Source organism: Leptonychotes weddellii, chromosome 4, assembly GCF_054177405.1.
Source record: "Leptonychotes weddellii isolate Sample4059 chromosome 4, ASM5417740v2, whole genome shotgun sequence".
Classification (NCBI taxonomy): Eukaryota; Metazoa; Chordata; class Mammalia; order Carnivora; family Phocidae; genus Leptonychotes; species Leptonychotes weddellii.
Genome location: NC_138372.1, coordinates 50,382,441 through 50,399,370, shown reverse-complemented (window position 1 = coordinate 50,399,370; position 16,930 = coordinate 50,382,441). Strand labels below are relative to the sequence as shown.

General features: G+C 35.2%; 1 protein-coding gene across 2 annotated transcripts in view; it reads left to right on the top strand.

Moving 5' to 3' along the window:
• The window catches only part of DNAI4 (dynein axonemal intermediate chain 4), an 89,840-nt gene that overhangs the window by 7,760 nt on the left and 65,150 nt on the right, over positions 1-16,930 (top strand). For both annotated transcript variants that reach the window (XM_081818597.1, XM_081818596.1), the window contains exons 2-4: positions 4,533-4,710; positions 14,306-14,490; positions 15,829-15,941. In XM_081818597.1, coding sequence (XP_081674723.1) covers positions 4,533-4,710; positions 14,306-14,490; positions 15,829-15,941 — 476 coding nt within the window. The remainder of the gene's footprint in view (positions 1-4,532; positions 4,711-14,305; positions 14,491-15,828; positions 15,942-16,930) is intronic.

Genomic DNA, 16,930 nt, shown 5'->3' with positions numbered 1-16,930 from the left:
ATAATAGCATGTTTACCTGCTAAAAGGAATAATGCAGTAGAGCAAGAAAAGCATGAGAGAATTACTAGAGCAGTGTCCTTGAATAGGCAGAAAGGAATTGAATCTAGTACATGAGTAGAGGAACTGACCTAAGCTGGAATCATAAGTAATTCATCCAGAGTAATGAGAGAGAAATAGAGGATGTAGGTATAGATATAATCAGGTGCATAGTTGTGACAGTAGGAATATTTGAAAGTTACTTGATTAGCTCAGTTTTCTCATTTAATCAGTTGAAAATAAAGATGGGAGTAGATGTTGATATTCAAGAAGAGAGAAATATGAAATAGTGACCTTAGAAGGTATAGTAAAAAGTGAACCAAGAAAATACAGTATGATTGCTGGCGCATTAAAGACACTTTAAGTTAATGATCCATAATTTAAAATGAGACCTGGCATCATGGTTGGATGTTTTTTCTCCAGCTTCATTTAGCTGTACAGGTTGAATTAAAATATAGCATATTAATAGAAAATTTGAAGTATAGTAGGGTCAACAGATCAGGAGATGATTGCCATTGAAAAAAATAGTCTATTACTCATAGTTACCAAGAGGAGAGGGTAGGCAATGCCACAGGGGGCTACTTAGGGAAGCACTGGGGTCAGTCATCAGGCAGAGGGAAAGGGAGGAACTGTGGGCCTTTCTTTTTCAAAACTGTGGTTTTGGTGGGAAGGTACAGGTGAGGCAAGCAGGCTTAAGATTGGCTAGTTTGAATAATTTCAGTGGGTTCTGGAACATAGGGGCCATCCTTAACTGTGTGGTACCTGGTTATAGGGTGATGAAGGAAGGTATATAGTGGGCCAGAGTGTGAGGGCCTGACAAGGGAGGCAGTTGGGGATAGACTGGTTTGCATTGGGAAATTGTGCCCCTGGGAGGGGAGGGGGAGACAAGGGAGGCAGGAAACCAAGACACAATGACTTGAGCATATCAGTTTGTCCAGAACAAGACACGTTGGGCCTAAACATGTGTGGCAAATGGTAAAGCATCAAGTTTACAGAAGATAGAAATGTGGTTAGTATACAGGTGTAGGCTCAAAGTAAGCAGTAATTGGAATTGATCAAAGTTTCGGTTTTGCCAGCAAGTACAGTGAATTTAAAAAAGAAAAAGTATGATGAGAGTGTAAGTAAGGATTATAATACAGGCATACCTCATTTTATTGTACTTCTCTTCATGGCACTTTGTTGATACTGTGTTTTTTATGAATTGAAGGTTTGTGGCAACCCTGTGTCCAGCTAGTCTAGCGGCACCATTATTCAAATAGCATTTGCTCACTTTGTGGCTCTGTCACATTTTGGTAATTCTTGCAATATTTCAAACGTTTTTATTATTATATTTGTTATAGTGAACTGTGATCAGTGATTATGACTCACTGAAAGTTCAGATGATGGGTAGCATTTTTTAGCAATAAAGTGTTTTTTAATTAGGGTATGTACATTGTATTTTTAGACATAATGCTATTGCATATTTAATAGAGTACAGTATAGTGTAAACACAATTTTATATGCACTGGGAAACCAAAACATTCATTTTACTCACTTTATTGTGATATTTGCTTTATTGTGGTAGCCTGAACTGAACTTGCAGTATCTCTGAGATATGCCTAATCAACTGTGGATTATATTTATTAACCTTAAGCTCAGGAGAGAAAAGATTGCATGAGAGGAGTGGGTGAAGCAGTAAAACATGATAGAATCAAGGGTTTGAAGGTGATAACGGAGTTGAAGGGAGTTGAATAGAGCCGTTTGAAATTAGGTATTAAGAGGGTGTAGGGGCGCCTGGGTGGCTCAGTCAGTTAAGCGTCCAACTCTTGATTTCAGCTCAGGTCCTGATCTCAGGGTTGTGAGATCGAGCCCCACATCAGGCTTTGCACTGATTGTGGAGCCTGCTTAAGATTCTCTCTCTCTCTCTCTCCCTTTGCCCCTTCGTCCCTCCCCACCTCCCACTTGCATGGGTTCTCTGTCTCTCTCTCAAAAATAAAATGAGAGAGAGCATAAGCTACCCAAGAAAATTCATTATAAAAAAAAAAAAGAGGGCATATAAGCTGGAAAAATAGGAAGTGACAGTTGACCTTGCTAAGGACAAGGTCAAATGTATGACCATGGGAATAAGTAACTGACATAGCAAGGAGGACAAGATTATGTATGTGAGAAAGGTTCAAGTTGCTAAGAAGTCATAGTATTAGAAGGATTACCTTCATGGATATTGAAATACTCAGGAATTATGCCAGAAGTAGTATTCGAGAGAGAGAGTAATTTAGGATATAAAATCTTCAGGGAATGGGAGAAAGGAGGTGGTGGTGATGATGGCAGACTGCCATAAGGAGGTGAAATATAAGTAGTCATTGAAACCATAGGTTTTGTTACTTTACTCAGGGATACTGTGTGTTGTATGTGTGGAGAGAGAGAGAACAAACAAATAACTGAGGTTTGAGCCTAAGTGTAATCTTCAAAGGAGGAAACTAATAAAGGAAAAATAGAATGGGAGGACTAGTTTTTTAAGAATAGGAGGGCAAAATGTCAAGGAGAGAGAAAATACAAGTTGAAGGTAATGGTAAAAGAGTGATTCAGTTGATGAATTGTGGATTCTGGATTAAATAGAGAAAGAAGAGAAACCTAAAAGGTACTAATAGAAAATGGAAGGGTCAGATGGTTAGAGGTCCCAAAGAGGTTGAAAATAAGAGATGGTGGTGTCACAGAAGAGGGAGGGGTCAACTGTCAGATGCTACAAAGATAAGTACTGAAAAGAGTCCCTTAGATTTGACAAGTTGAAGGACTAGGTGATTTTAATGAAAGTAGTCTCTATGTGGTAGGAGGTAGAACTAGATTGTAGTGAATTATGGGTCAGATAAGAGGAATAAGGAAGTAGTAGTATTGACTAATATTTAAAGAGTTGAGCTATGAAAGGAAGGGTAGATAAAGTAACACATAGAGGAAGGCATAAAGGAAGGATTTTTAAGTTAAGGGGATGACTGGAGCATAATTATATGCTCCAGGGGAAAAGACAGGAAATAATATGTAGCAGATAGGGAATTACTGATGGACAGATGTCCTGAGAAAGTACAACCAACAGGTTTTAGAGCACAGGTAGAAAGATTAGCCTTAGATAGGAATGGCAACTCTTTTATTGAAAGAAGAAAGAACGATAAATTTAGATGAGTTTGTAGGATATAGAAGAAAAATATGACAATGGAGAAATAATTTAAGGAGTTTTTACCTGATTGATCTTATTTTCTTAGAGATGTTGAAGATAAAGTCATTTAGACATTGAAGGAGGGAGGAGAGAGTAACATACTTTAAAAGAATATAAATTGGAAATACCACACAAACGAAATTCATTTATTTAAACAATACTTTTTTAGTGACCACAGCATACTGGGTACTGTTGTGGGTTCTAGGAATGTAGCAATTAACAAGATAAAATTCTTGCCCTGAAGATGCTTACATTCTAGTAAAGGAGTGGACAACAGGACAAAGTGTCAAGTCATAATAAATGCTATGAAGAAAAATAACATGTGAAAATGGATTGATGATTGTCATTTAAAAATATTTCATTCTTGTCTGATCTTTTATGATTTGAAAAATAAAAGTATCATTTAAAATGTTTTCTTTGAGGGTTTGGGGCGCCTGGCTGGCTCAGTCAGTAGAGCATGCAACTCTTAATCTCAGGGTCATGAGTTCAAGCCCCATGTTAGGTGTGGAGCCTACTTAAAATAAAAATTTAAAAATAATAAAAAGACAAAATGTTTTCTTTGGAAACAGATTTCCTTTTTATAATCTAAAGGAAGATCATCCTTGTTTTATAGAAATCCATAGTACGATCAGAGTACTAGAACAAAGGAATGATAAGGTAGGTTTTTGTGTTTAGGAATTTGCAGAGTATACAAAAGTGAAATCGTATTTTTTTCTCCAGGATGCAAACATTTTGATTTTATCTTCTCTTCTTATTAAAAATTATTATGTAATTGTTCAGGCAGGAACACAATATTTTTTCCAGGTTTTATTACTCATGCTTCGTTCTGCCTATGGAGCTGTACTGTACACTCACTTATGCTTTACTATGTGCCAGGGACTTCCTAACCATAATATACAAATTAATCCATTTAATCCTCATAATAATCTATGAATAGGGTACTATTTAATATCCCCATCTTACAGATAAGGAAACTAAGACCTAGAGAAATCAGTGCAGACTTTGGATTGAACTGCCTGGCTTCAAATTTCAACTCTAGGAGGAATTTTTCCCTCTTAAGCCTCTGTGATTTTATATAAAATGATATTTATAGCAGCCTCTTAAGGGTTGCAAGAAAAAAGTGACATAATGCATGTAAACATTCTAGAACTCTGTTTACACATGATGAGCTCTCAGGTAGCTATTATTATTTCTTGTTTATATGTTCAGATTGTTTCCATGTTTCTAAATGAAAGTCTGCTTTTTTACTGTTGGTTAATTTTCCTTCAATCATGGATCCTTTGTATTATGTTTTCTTTTCCTGATATAGGAGCGTTGGCCCACAGCCAAAGAAATCTATTAGCTTTACTAACACAGTAAAAGGAGGTCAAACAAAAGGATATGTTGGTGCAAACCAAAGCAGAATGGCTATGTCAAAAACCTTGACGGTTCTACCTGAGATAAAAACAGAAAAAATGAATATTTCTACCCCAAGGACAGTCATACAGGTAATGTTCTTTAGAATTCTGAGTTTATTTGAAAATGGCACCATAAAGAACTTGACTGAAATGTTAAAGGTAGAAAATATACTGCTTTGAAATAACCGACTCACTTCTAATATCGATATATTGATTTTGTTGGGTCTTTACCACATAACATATCTTACAGCACAATATTGGCTGTTGGCTCCTATAATTCATTACTAATCATGAGACCATTAGAGTGGAGTGAGGAAAGTCTACTCATGACCTTAAGAACTAGTTGATTATGGTATTAATAATAGCTAACCTAGCTATAATATAGATAGTAAAGCTAACATCCATTCTTCTTTGCAGTGTACCCTAGAAAATATAAAATAAATTGTCACAAAATTAGTTATCTCATTAGAAAACTAAGAATTGAATTTTTAAAAATTTTAATCAAAGTATAATATATATACAGACAAGTATGTAATATATAAATCTGAATGGGCTAGGCAATGATATTTTTAGATATGACACAAAAAAACACAGTCCATTAAAGATAAAATTGGTAAATTGGACTCCATCAAAATGAAAGCTTCTTCTGGTCTCTGAAAAACATTGTTGCTACAAGAATGAAAAAAGAAGCCATACAGTGGGAAAAATTATTTATAAAGCATATATCTGATAAAGTACTTGTATCCAAAATATATAAACAATTCTCAAAACAATATTAAAACGACCTAATTTTTAAAACGAGCAAAACAGTTTTTAAAGATTTTATTTATTTACTTGAGAGAGAGAATGAGTGCAGAGGGAGAAGCTGACTGCCCTGCTGAGCAGAGACCACCCCCCACCCCCCAACTCAAGGCTCAATCCCAGGACCCGGAGATCATGGCCTGAGCCAAAGGCAGATGCTTAACCAATTGAGCCACCCAGCACCCCATGAACAAAACATTTGAACAAATACTTCAACAAAGTACATATACAGATAGCAAATGAGCACATCAAAAGATGATCGGCATTAGTCATTAGGGAAATGTAAATTGAAACCCTGAGATACTGCTGAACACCTATTAGAATGGCTAAAATTAAAAGACTGATCATACTAAATGTGGGCAAGTATGTGGAAGAACCAGAATTTTCATACACTGCTGGTAGGAATGGAAAATGAAAAACCATTTGGCAGTTTATTCAATGTTAAATATATACCTACTATACCACCCAGCCATTCCACTTCTAGGTATCTACTCAAGAGAAAAGAAAGTATATGTTTATACAAAAACTAGTACACAAATTTTTATAGCATCTTTGTTTATAATAGCCAAAAAATGAAAACAAGCTAATATAATTTTAATAAATGAATACTATATATTTGCATATATATTACATGTACCATTATCTTAGTCAACTCAGGCTGTTAAAACAAAGTACTATTGGCTGGATGGCTTATAAACAAATTTATTTCTCACAGTTCTGGGACTGGAAGCCCAAGATAAGAATGCCAACATGGTTGAGTTCTGGTAAGGACCCTCTTCCAGGTTGCAGACTGCTAACTTCTCAATATATCCTCAGTGTATTCTCAATGTATCACATGGTGGAAAGACATTTAACTAACTCTCTGGCCTCTTTTCAGAGGGCACTCACTAATCCCATTCATGAGGTCTCCACCTTCATGACCTAATTATTTTTCAAAGGTTCTACCTTCCAATACCATCACATTGGAATTAGGGGGCCAACTTGAATTTTGCGTGTACACAAACATTCCGTCCATAACAATCATATATTACTGTGTATACATTATATGTATTATGTATATATTATACATACAATACATACATATTATATGGTATTACAACATGTAGAAGGGATAGTGCATCATGACTAACTGAGGATAATGTATGCAAGGTTGTTCCAACATTTAAAAATCAATACTACTTGGCATATTAATAGACTGGGAGGGGAGAATCTATGGGATCATCAGAACAGATAAAGAAAAAGCATTTGAAAAAATTTAATATCCATTCATTTTTTAAAAAAATTTTTTAAACCATTTAGCTAATCTGAAGAGAAAGGATTTCCTCAGGGCATTCTGAAAAAACTACAGCTAACATCAGACTCAGAGATGAAAGACTGAAAGCTTTTCCCCTCAGATCAGGAACAACACAAAGATGCCCACTTTTGCTACTTCTCAGCATAGTGGGTGTCCAAGCCAGAGCAATTAGTGAAGAAGAAGAAAGAAAAATCGTCCAAAATGGAAAGGAAAAAGTAAATCTCAGTTCACAGATGACATGATCTTATATGTAGAAAACCCCAAAGATGCCACATTTAAGAAAAAAAAAAAAAAGCAAACAACTTAGAACTAATCAATTCAGCAAAGTTTTAGTATAGAAAATTAACACACAAAAATCAGTTGTGTTGCTATACACTAGCAACAATGTTTTGGATTCTATCCAATCCAAAAAGAAAACAATCCAAAAAGAAAATTAAGAAAAAATATTTCTATTTACAATAATATCAAAAAGAATAAAATACTTAGGAATAAACTAAGGAAATGAAAGACTTGTACACTGATAACTACAAAAATTGCTGAAAGAAATGAAAGAAGACGATAATAAATGGGAAAACATCCCTTGTTTATACATTGGAATATTTCTTAGGATGTCAATTCTACCCAAAACAAGATACAGATTCAAAGCAATCCCTATCAAAATCCCAATGACATTTTTTGTGGAAATAAAAAAATCCATCCTAAAATGGTATGGAATATTAAGAGACCCCAAATAGTCAAAACGATCTTGAAAAAGAACCACAAAGGTGAAGGTCTCACACGTCCTGATTTCAAAACTTACTATGAAGCTGTAGTAATCAATACAGTGCACTACTAGCATAAAGACAGATATATGGACCAATGGAATAGAATAGAGGGCCCAGAAATAACCCCTTACATAAAAGTTCAAATGATTTTCAACAAGGATGCCAATTCTATGCAATGAGGAAAGGACAGTCTTTTCAACAAAGGTGTTGGAAAAACTGGATATCTACATGCAAAAGAATGATGTAGGACCCTTATATACAAAAATAACGCCAAATGTATCAAGCCCTTACAGCTAAAACTATAAAACTCTTAGAAGAGGGGTGTCTGGGTGGCTCAGTTGGTTAAGTGTCCAACTCTAGGTTTTGGCTCAAGTCATGATCTCAGGGTCCTGGGATAGAGCCCCAAGTCTGGCTCCATGCTTAGCGCAGACTGCTTGTCCCTCTCCCTCCCCCTCTGTTCTTCGAACCCCATCCCTCACGTGTGCTCCTGTGAGTGCTCTCTGTCTCTCTCTCTCAAATAAATAAATGTAGGGCTTTCTTCCCCAAAGCAGAACTTCAGCATTTCTCATCCTGCCCCCAAATGCCTGTTGCTGAGGCTAAGTTCTGGGTGAGTACAGTTGAGAAGTATGGACTCCTTTCTTCTGCCTAATCCCTACTGATGAACTCTACCTTGAGTGTGGCACACTGAGAATACTGAGGTCCTGCCCTGGATCATGAGGAAATGGTTCCATGTCAGGAGAAGCAAGCTGATAATATCTCAGGTTACTGCTCTGCCCCCTCTATGGAGCATTCAACATCTAGAATGAGGTTGTCACTCATAGAGAAGCTTACCATTGTTTCCACTCCCATGGTGCAGAGATTTTATCTAGGGGGAGAAGCAAGCTGTAAAACAAATAGCTCCTAATATCTTCCAAAAGGAACTAACTTCATTTGCAACAGAGCATGGGGAAGTTTGAACCTAAAAGTACACTCAAATACAGTGGAGGTTTTGGTGAAAGGGAATTGAGTTAGATTCATGGATTTTTAAAAAAGATAATTAGTTCAGTGAAGATACACCCTAGACTGTAGGCTAGCTAGTTAACTGGGAACGTGGGAATAAGGCAGCCGGGAGGAGCATTTTGGAGTGAGAATACCAAACATTGACCTCAGAAGTTAGTCTCCGGAAGCAGCCACAATTATTTAGAGAATCTGTGCCCCAGGGCATTGTTGAAAACTAGAGCAATCAGCTGGTAATTAGGGAAGCTTTAATAGCTGAGTGTAGTCAAGAGTAGTAGAGAGCCCTAACAGTACCATTGTCATCCCAGGATGGCTGTGGGGATACCCAAAGCTGCTTATCCCTGAGAAGCAACATCAGAGGGTTAACATTGTGTGGGAGTTTTGGGAGGGGGCATATTAGTTTTCTACAGCTACATTAGCAAAGTACTACAAACTGTAAGACTTAAAACAATAGAAGTTCATTGTCTCACAGTTCTGGAGGACAGAAGTCTGAAATCAAGGTGTTAGTGTAGATATGCACCCTCTGAATATGATAAGGAAGGATTTGTTTTGCTTCTAGCTCTGGTAGTCCTAGACATTTCTTGGCTTGTAGATCTATCACTGCAATCCTCTGTCTTCACATTGTGTTTTCCCTGTGTATTTTATGATGTCTTACCTCTATGTGTATCTATGTCCACATTTCCCCCTTTTTATAAAGACATCAGTCATACTGGATTAGGGTTCTCACCCTAATGATCTCAACTTAAGTCAGCAAAGACCCTATTTCCACAATCTGAGGTACTGGGGGTTAGAACTTCAACATATCTTCTTTGGGAGAACACAGTTCAACCCATTATGGGGAAGTAGATCTCACAAAAGTAATCTAGGTAATCACTAAACAAACAAGCAAATAGAAATTACAAGTTTTAGAAAGAAGGAAGATATCCATACCTAGGGTTGCTACAATATGTTAGCAAACTCTCCAGTTTCAAACAAAACATAGGGCATACAAAGAAATAGAAAAATATGACCCATACTCAAGAAAAAAGACAGGCAATAGAAACTGTGGGAAGAAACCGATGTCAGATTTAACAAAAAGAGATTTAAAAGAAATCATTATAAATATCTTCGTAGAACTAAAGAGACCATGATTAAAGAAGTAAAAAGAGGTATGATGACTGTCATATCCAATTCAGAAAATATCAGTAAAGAGGCTCAACATCACTGATCATCAGGGAAATACAAATCAAAGCTACAATATCACCTCACACCTGTCAGAATGGCTAAAATTAACAACATAAGGAACAACTATTTTTGGCAAGGATGTGGAGAAAGGGGAATTCTCTTGTACTGTTGGAAATGCAAATTGGAGCAGCAACTCTGGAAAACAGTATAGAGCTTCCTCAAAAAGTTAAAAACAGAGCTACCCTACAATCCAGCAATTGCACTATTAGGTATTTACCCAAAGAATATAAGAATACTAATTTGAAGGAATACATGAACCCCGATGTTTATAGCAGCATTATCTATAATAGCTAAATTATGGAGACAGCCTAAGTATCCATCGACAGATGAATGGATAAAGAAGATGTGGTATATATATACAATGGAATATTACTCAGCCATAAGGAGAGTGAAATCTAGCCATTTGCAACAACATGGATAGAGCTACAGAGTATTATGCTAAGTGAAATAAGTCAGTCAGTGAAAGACAAATGCCATATGATTTCACTCATATGTGGAATTTAAACAAATGGATAAAGGGGGGAAAAAAGAGAGCAGCAACCCAAGAAACAGACTCTGAACTATAGAGAACAAACTGATGATTACCAGAGGGGAGGTTGGTGGAGGGATGGGTTAAATAGGTGATGGGGATTAAGTAGTGTGCTTGTAATGAGCACCAGGTGTTGCATTGAAGTGTTGAATCACTATATTGTTCACGTGAAGCTAATATTACAATGTGTGTTGGAATTTAAATAAAAACTTGAAAAAATACTGTATTGTATATTTGAAAGTTCCTAAGAAAATTGATTTTAAAAGTCCTATCATGGGGCATCTGGGTGGCACAGTTGCTTGGGCATCCGACTCTTGATTTTGGCTCAGGTCATGGTCAGGGTCCTGGGATCAGGCCCACATCAGGCTCCCCACTCAGCGTGGAGTCTGCTTAGGATTCTCTTCTCCCTCTGCCTCTCCCCTCATGCTCTCTCTCTCTAAAATAAACAAATAAAATGTTAAAAAAAAAAAAGTTCTCATCATAACAAAAAATAATTTTGTAACTATGTGAGGTGATGGATTTTAATTTATTTTTTTAAGGGGCGCCTGGGTGGATCAGTCGTTAGGTGTCTGCCTTCGGCTTGGGTCGTAATCCCGGGGTCCTGGGATTGAGCCCCGCATCGGGCTCCCTGATCCACGGGAAGCCTGCTTCTCCCTCTCCTACTCCCCCTGCTTGTGTTCCCTCTCTCGCTGTCTCTCTCTGTCAAATAAATAAATAAAATCTTTAAAAAAATTTATTTTTTTAAAGTTATTTTAGAGAAAGAGAGAGCAAGTGAGTGGAAGAGGGGCAGAGGGAGAAAATCCCCAAGCAGACTTCCTGCTGGGCACAGAGCCCCATATGGGGCTTGATCTCATAACCCAGGAGATCATGACATGAGCCAAAACCAAGAGTCGGATGCTTAACTGACTGAGCCACCCAGGCGCCCCTGAGGTGATGGATTTTAAATAAACTTATTATTGTAATCATTCTGTAATATATACATATATCAAATCATTATGTAGTACACCTAAAGTGGATACAATCTTATGTGTCAGTTATAGCTCAATTAAAATTAATTAAATAAAATGCAGTTTCTGGGTTGTACCAAAAAAATTATAAAAAAGAACCAAATGGAAATTCTGGAGTTGAAAAGCACAGTAATCAAAACTTTAAACATTCACTAGAGGAACTAAATAATAGATTTTAACTGACAGAAGGAAGAATTAGCCAACTTGAGGATAGATCTATAGAGATTATACAAGCCAAAAACAGAGTGGAAAAAAAGAATGAAGAAAAATGAATGGAGCCTCAGAAAGGGTGATACTAACCCAAAGCAACAGAATACAGATTCTTCTCAAGTACACATGGAACATTTTCCAGGATAGCTCATATGTTAGGCCACAAAATGAGTCTTAATTAATTAATTGAAGAGAATTTAAATCATATCATGCATCTTTTCCAGCCACAATGTTAGGAACCTAGACATTAATTACACAAAGAAAACTGGAAAGTTCAAAAATATGTGGAGATTAAGCAATATGCTACTGAATAACTAATGTGTCAAGAAATCAAAAGAGAAATCAAAAAATATCTTGAGACAGATGAAAATGGATATATAGCAAAATTTGTGGGATGCAGCAAAAGCAGTTCTAAAAGGGAAGGTCATAGAGATAAATACCTACCTCAGGAAACAAAAAGAGTCTCAAACAACTTAATTTTATGCTTCAAATGACTAGAAAAAGAACAAATGAAGCCCAGAGTTAGTAGGAGGAAAGAAAGAAAAGATTAGAGTAGAAACAAATGAAATAGGGACTGAAAAGATAATAAGGAAGATCAATGAAACTAAAAGCTGGTTTTTGAAAAGATAAACAAAATTGACAAATCTTTAACTATATTCACCAAGGAAAAAAGAGAGGGGATTCAAATAAACAAAATTAGGTTCAAATAAATAAAATCAGAAACAAAAGAGATGTTACAACTGATACCACAGAAATAACAAAGGATCATAAGAGAATATTATGAACAAATATATGCCAACAAATTGGACAACCTAGAAGAAATGTACAAATCATTAGAAATGAACAACCTATCAAGACTGAATTTGATGAAACAGAAAATCTGAACTGTCCAATTACTATTAAAGAGATTGAGTCAGTAATCAAAAACCTCCCAACAAACAAAATTCTAGAAGCAGTTTCAGTGGTGAATTATACCAAACATTCAAAGAAGAATTAATATCAATTCTTCTCAAACTTTTCCAATAAAGGAAGAGGGGGAAGCTCTTCCAAATTCATTTTATGAGGCCAGCATTACCCGATACAAAAACCATACAAGGACACCACAAGGAAAGAAAATTATACACCAATATCTATGATGAACATAGATAGAAAATCCTAAACAAAATATTGGTAAACCAAATTCAACAATATATTAAAAGGATTATAGATCATGATCAAATAGGATTTATTCCAGGGATTGCAAGGATGGTTTAGTACTCACAAATCAATCAATGTGATACACCACATTAACAAAATGAAGGATAAAAATCATATGATCATCTCAATAGATGCAGAAAAAGCATTTGACAAAATTCAACATCCATTTATGATAAAAACTCTACAAAGCAGGTATAGAGAGAATGTACCTCAACATAATTAGGCCATATATGTACTCAATGGTGAAAAGATGAAACCTTTTCCTCTACGATCAAGATAAAGACAAGGATGCCCACTCTTGCCCCTTTTATTCAACATAGTATTGGAGGTCCTAGATAGAGTAATAAATCAAGAAAAAGAGATGAAAGGTATCCAAGTTGGAAAGGAAGAAGTGAAACTGTCACTATTTGTAGATGACATGATATTATATATAGAAAGTCCTAAAGAGGCCACCAAAAAACTATCAGAATAATAAATAAATTCAGTAAATTTGCTGGATACAAAATTAATATACAGAAATCTGTTGCATTTCTATACATTAATATCCAGTGCTCAGAAAGAGAAATTAAAAAAACGATCCCATTTACAATTGCATCTAAATAAATAAAATACCTAGAAATAAATTTAACAAAGGAGGTAAAAGATCTGTATATTGAACATTACAAGATATTAATGAAAGAAATTGAAGATACAAATACATAAAAAGATATTCCATGCTTATTGATTGGAACAGTCAATATTGTTAAAATGTCCACACTAGCCAAAGCAATGTACAGAGTCAGACAAACCCTATCAAAACTTCAATGGCATTTTTCACAGAATAGAATAATCTTAAAATTTGTATGGACCAGCAAAAGACCCTGAGCTAATAGCTAAAGCAATCTTAGAAAAGAATAAAGCTGGAGACATCACCCTCTCTGATTTCAAATTGTATTACAGAGCTGTAGTAATTAAAACAGTATGGTATTTGTACATAAACACATACATCAAAAATAGAAACAAAGATCAATGGAACTGAATAGAGAGCCCAGAAATAAACCTTCACATATATGGTCAGTTAATTTACAATTAAAGAGCAGCATACACACTGGGGAAAAACAGTATCTTCAATAAGTAGAGTTAGGAAAACTGGACAGCCACATGCAAAAGAATAAAGCTGAACCACTATCTCACACCATACACAAAAATTAACTCAAAATGGATTAAAAACTTGAATGTAAGAGCTGTATTTCTGTATGTTAAATTTCATAATTGAAGAGATTAAGAATTAGGCAAAAACAGCAATATGTGAAAATTGGGAAATGTTTACTAATAAAATGTTGAATGAATAATAGTGGGTTTTTTAAAGCTTATACATAAAAAATTAAACATACAAAAATATTAACAATCTGGATGAATTATCTTTCTACCTTTCTGAATTTCCCTGAAATTAATATGTATTACTTGCATATAGGTAAAAACATGAATAAGACGTTTTTAAAAAGTATGCCTAGTTAAGAAATTTTTTAAGCATAAAATCTTTCATTCAATTTTTCATGTTTATTCCATCCTAGAAATATTGTATTTCCTTTTTCCTACTACTTTTATTTCTATTTTCTAGGACCCTATTTTTCAGAAACCCCATTTTTTTTAACATTTCATTTTAAATAACCATTTTCCACAGGTAATTAATGCACTTGGAGTTGATGTTACTCCCCGACCTCTTTACCATCAAGACACACATATGGGTGCAGCAAAGCCAAATAAATTATTGACATCACAAGAAGGATCATATGCATCAGAATATATATCTTCCTATAGCCTGTATCAGAATACAATAAATCGTAGTATGTTAGGGCAGTTTACAAGGTAGAGTATACTATTCTATTGTTCTTTTTTATATCATATGTACTTTCTTTTCGTTTAAGTTGCATATATATAACTTAGATGTCAGTTGTCTTCAGACTCCCAACTCCACTCTACATTAGTGTACTAGCCATCTCTATGTTCCCCTCATGTTTTACTTAGATGTAGAGCTTTACATGACTTAAGAGTTCCCTGACACACCAAAACATTTCTGAGAAAAATATGTAGATTTTACTCAAGATTTCCTGAGGAACCAAAAGGTGAGGCTAGTATCACATACCCACAGACACATTTCTTCAGTTTCTTTTATGTTGCAGTTTATGGGAAGAAGTAGCTTTCCTTCTCTGTGACTACCCCACCCCGACTCCATTCTTCCATGAAAATCCCTGTTCTCCTAGGGTTTTGATTTCTCTTCTGTTTCATAATTTTTTTGTAAATGACATGTTATGCATGTATTATGTAGACACTTACATTACTGAAATTTTATTAATGCTTACAGTGGAGAATTCAGAGTCTTTGCAATAATAAAACAGGATGTCCTAAAATAATCTAAAGATTATGGGGAAATATTTGAGTGTGTAATTTTTAATCTGACAAATTAAAATTTCCAGATGTTAACTAAGCACAGAATTTTAAGAGAAAATATGCTGTTCGAGAGTCTGCCTCCAAATTTGCATAGAATAGTCATAGGAGTGCTCTATAAAACAAAGAATATTCCACTAAACCGAATCTATCCTTTTGGAGGACAGTTGGACTTATAAATAGAAAAGGCAAAAAGGTATATAATATCATAAAGTAATATTAAGTTCATATGTTTAAAGAAATTATTTTTGTATTCTTCAATTTATTGATTTCCCAACCAGTATATAGATTTTCTTTTAATTAAATCTTGAGAGGACCTTTATAAAATTGAATAAATCACATTTAAGATGGGATTTGAATGACGAGCAGAAAACGGGTGAAAAATGAAAGGAAGTTCCAGGCCGAAGCTTAGAGAGAACTGCAAGGTTGAGGAAAAATGGGGAAGGGGAAGAGTGATAATGAAGATGGAGAGACTGGATAGGTAGACTGTGTTTTAGCTTTTTATGCTAAATATATTGTGAATCCATCGAAGGACTTTAGACATAGGTTTGACATGTTTTATCTCTAAGATATATTTATAATGACTTTTTACTTAAGGAACACTACAAAACAACTCTGTTTAAAGAAGTTTCTTTTTATCAATTTTTTACATGATTATAATATATTTGATTTCTCAATATGATAATGTTTTTATTTATATATTTCATTACTCATAAGAACATCTAAATAAATGAATAATGTTGTTTTTCATTATTAAAGGTCAGTTTTAGGAAGCAGTACAGTTTCTAAATCAAGTGTATCTACTACTGAATCAATAGCAGAAGACCTAGAAGAACCATCCTATAAACGGGAAAAACTGAGTAGTTTTACAGGTAATGAAAATAATATAATTTATTTCAGTAACAGCCCATTATTTCCTCAGCAACTGAGCTTATTATTTGTCAGGTACTTGAGATAAAAGAACTATGGTAATGATTCTCAAATGCTGGCCTGAGGAGTAGCTACTGAGAACTACCAGGGTAGCATTAAAATTCCCAAGGTGACTCTCTTGCACCACCAGCCTCAGGAGAGACAGACCCTGTTTTAGAAGTCCTCTGCTTTTAACGCAGGAGGCAAGTCCTTCTGATACATTGTGATCAGTTCCCTAATAAGACATATGTAGAATGTTATCGGAGCACTTTGAAAGTGAAGATTAACATCTTTGAGGTGGAAAAAAAAAAAAAGAATTCATAGAGAACATTATAGACTTTTGAATTGGGTTTTTAAGATGATTAGTAATTTGTCAGGAGAACAAATAAGAGTGGCTCCTTCCAGGCAGAGCATAAAACATGAGGTAAAGGATTATGAAAATAAAGATAAAAGAATGATAAAATAATGGATGATCAAAAGTGCTGGAAGAAATGGGTACCTACCTGAGGAACATTCACCTTGAAGTGCAGTAAGGGTGCCTCTTCCTCTGAGATGATAATGAAGGATTGATGAAAGTATTCATAAGTTTGGAAAAGTGCTTGATAGCGTCTTTGGTGTTAAGATATGTAACAGGAATGCTCTGACCACAAGAGAATACCCAACTACCATTAGCTTAAACAATCAACTATTTTGGATTTGATTTTGTGGCTTGACTGTCAGACTCTGGATTGGCAGCTCCGCTATTCTCTTTCCTTAAAACTTTTCTTCTTACTTCTTGCTTCTTGCTTTTTGCTCCATGGTCTCAAAATATCTGCCCCAGCTGTGGGTATTATATCCATGTTAAAGGCAGAAAGAGAGAGAAAGGCAGTAGCTTCAGTCATATCACCCTTATTTATCAGGAAAGTAAAAGTTTCCCCAGGAGCCTTCTTCTTTCCTATGTATTTCTGCTGTT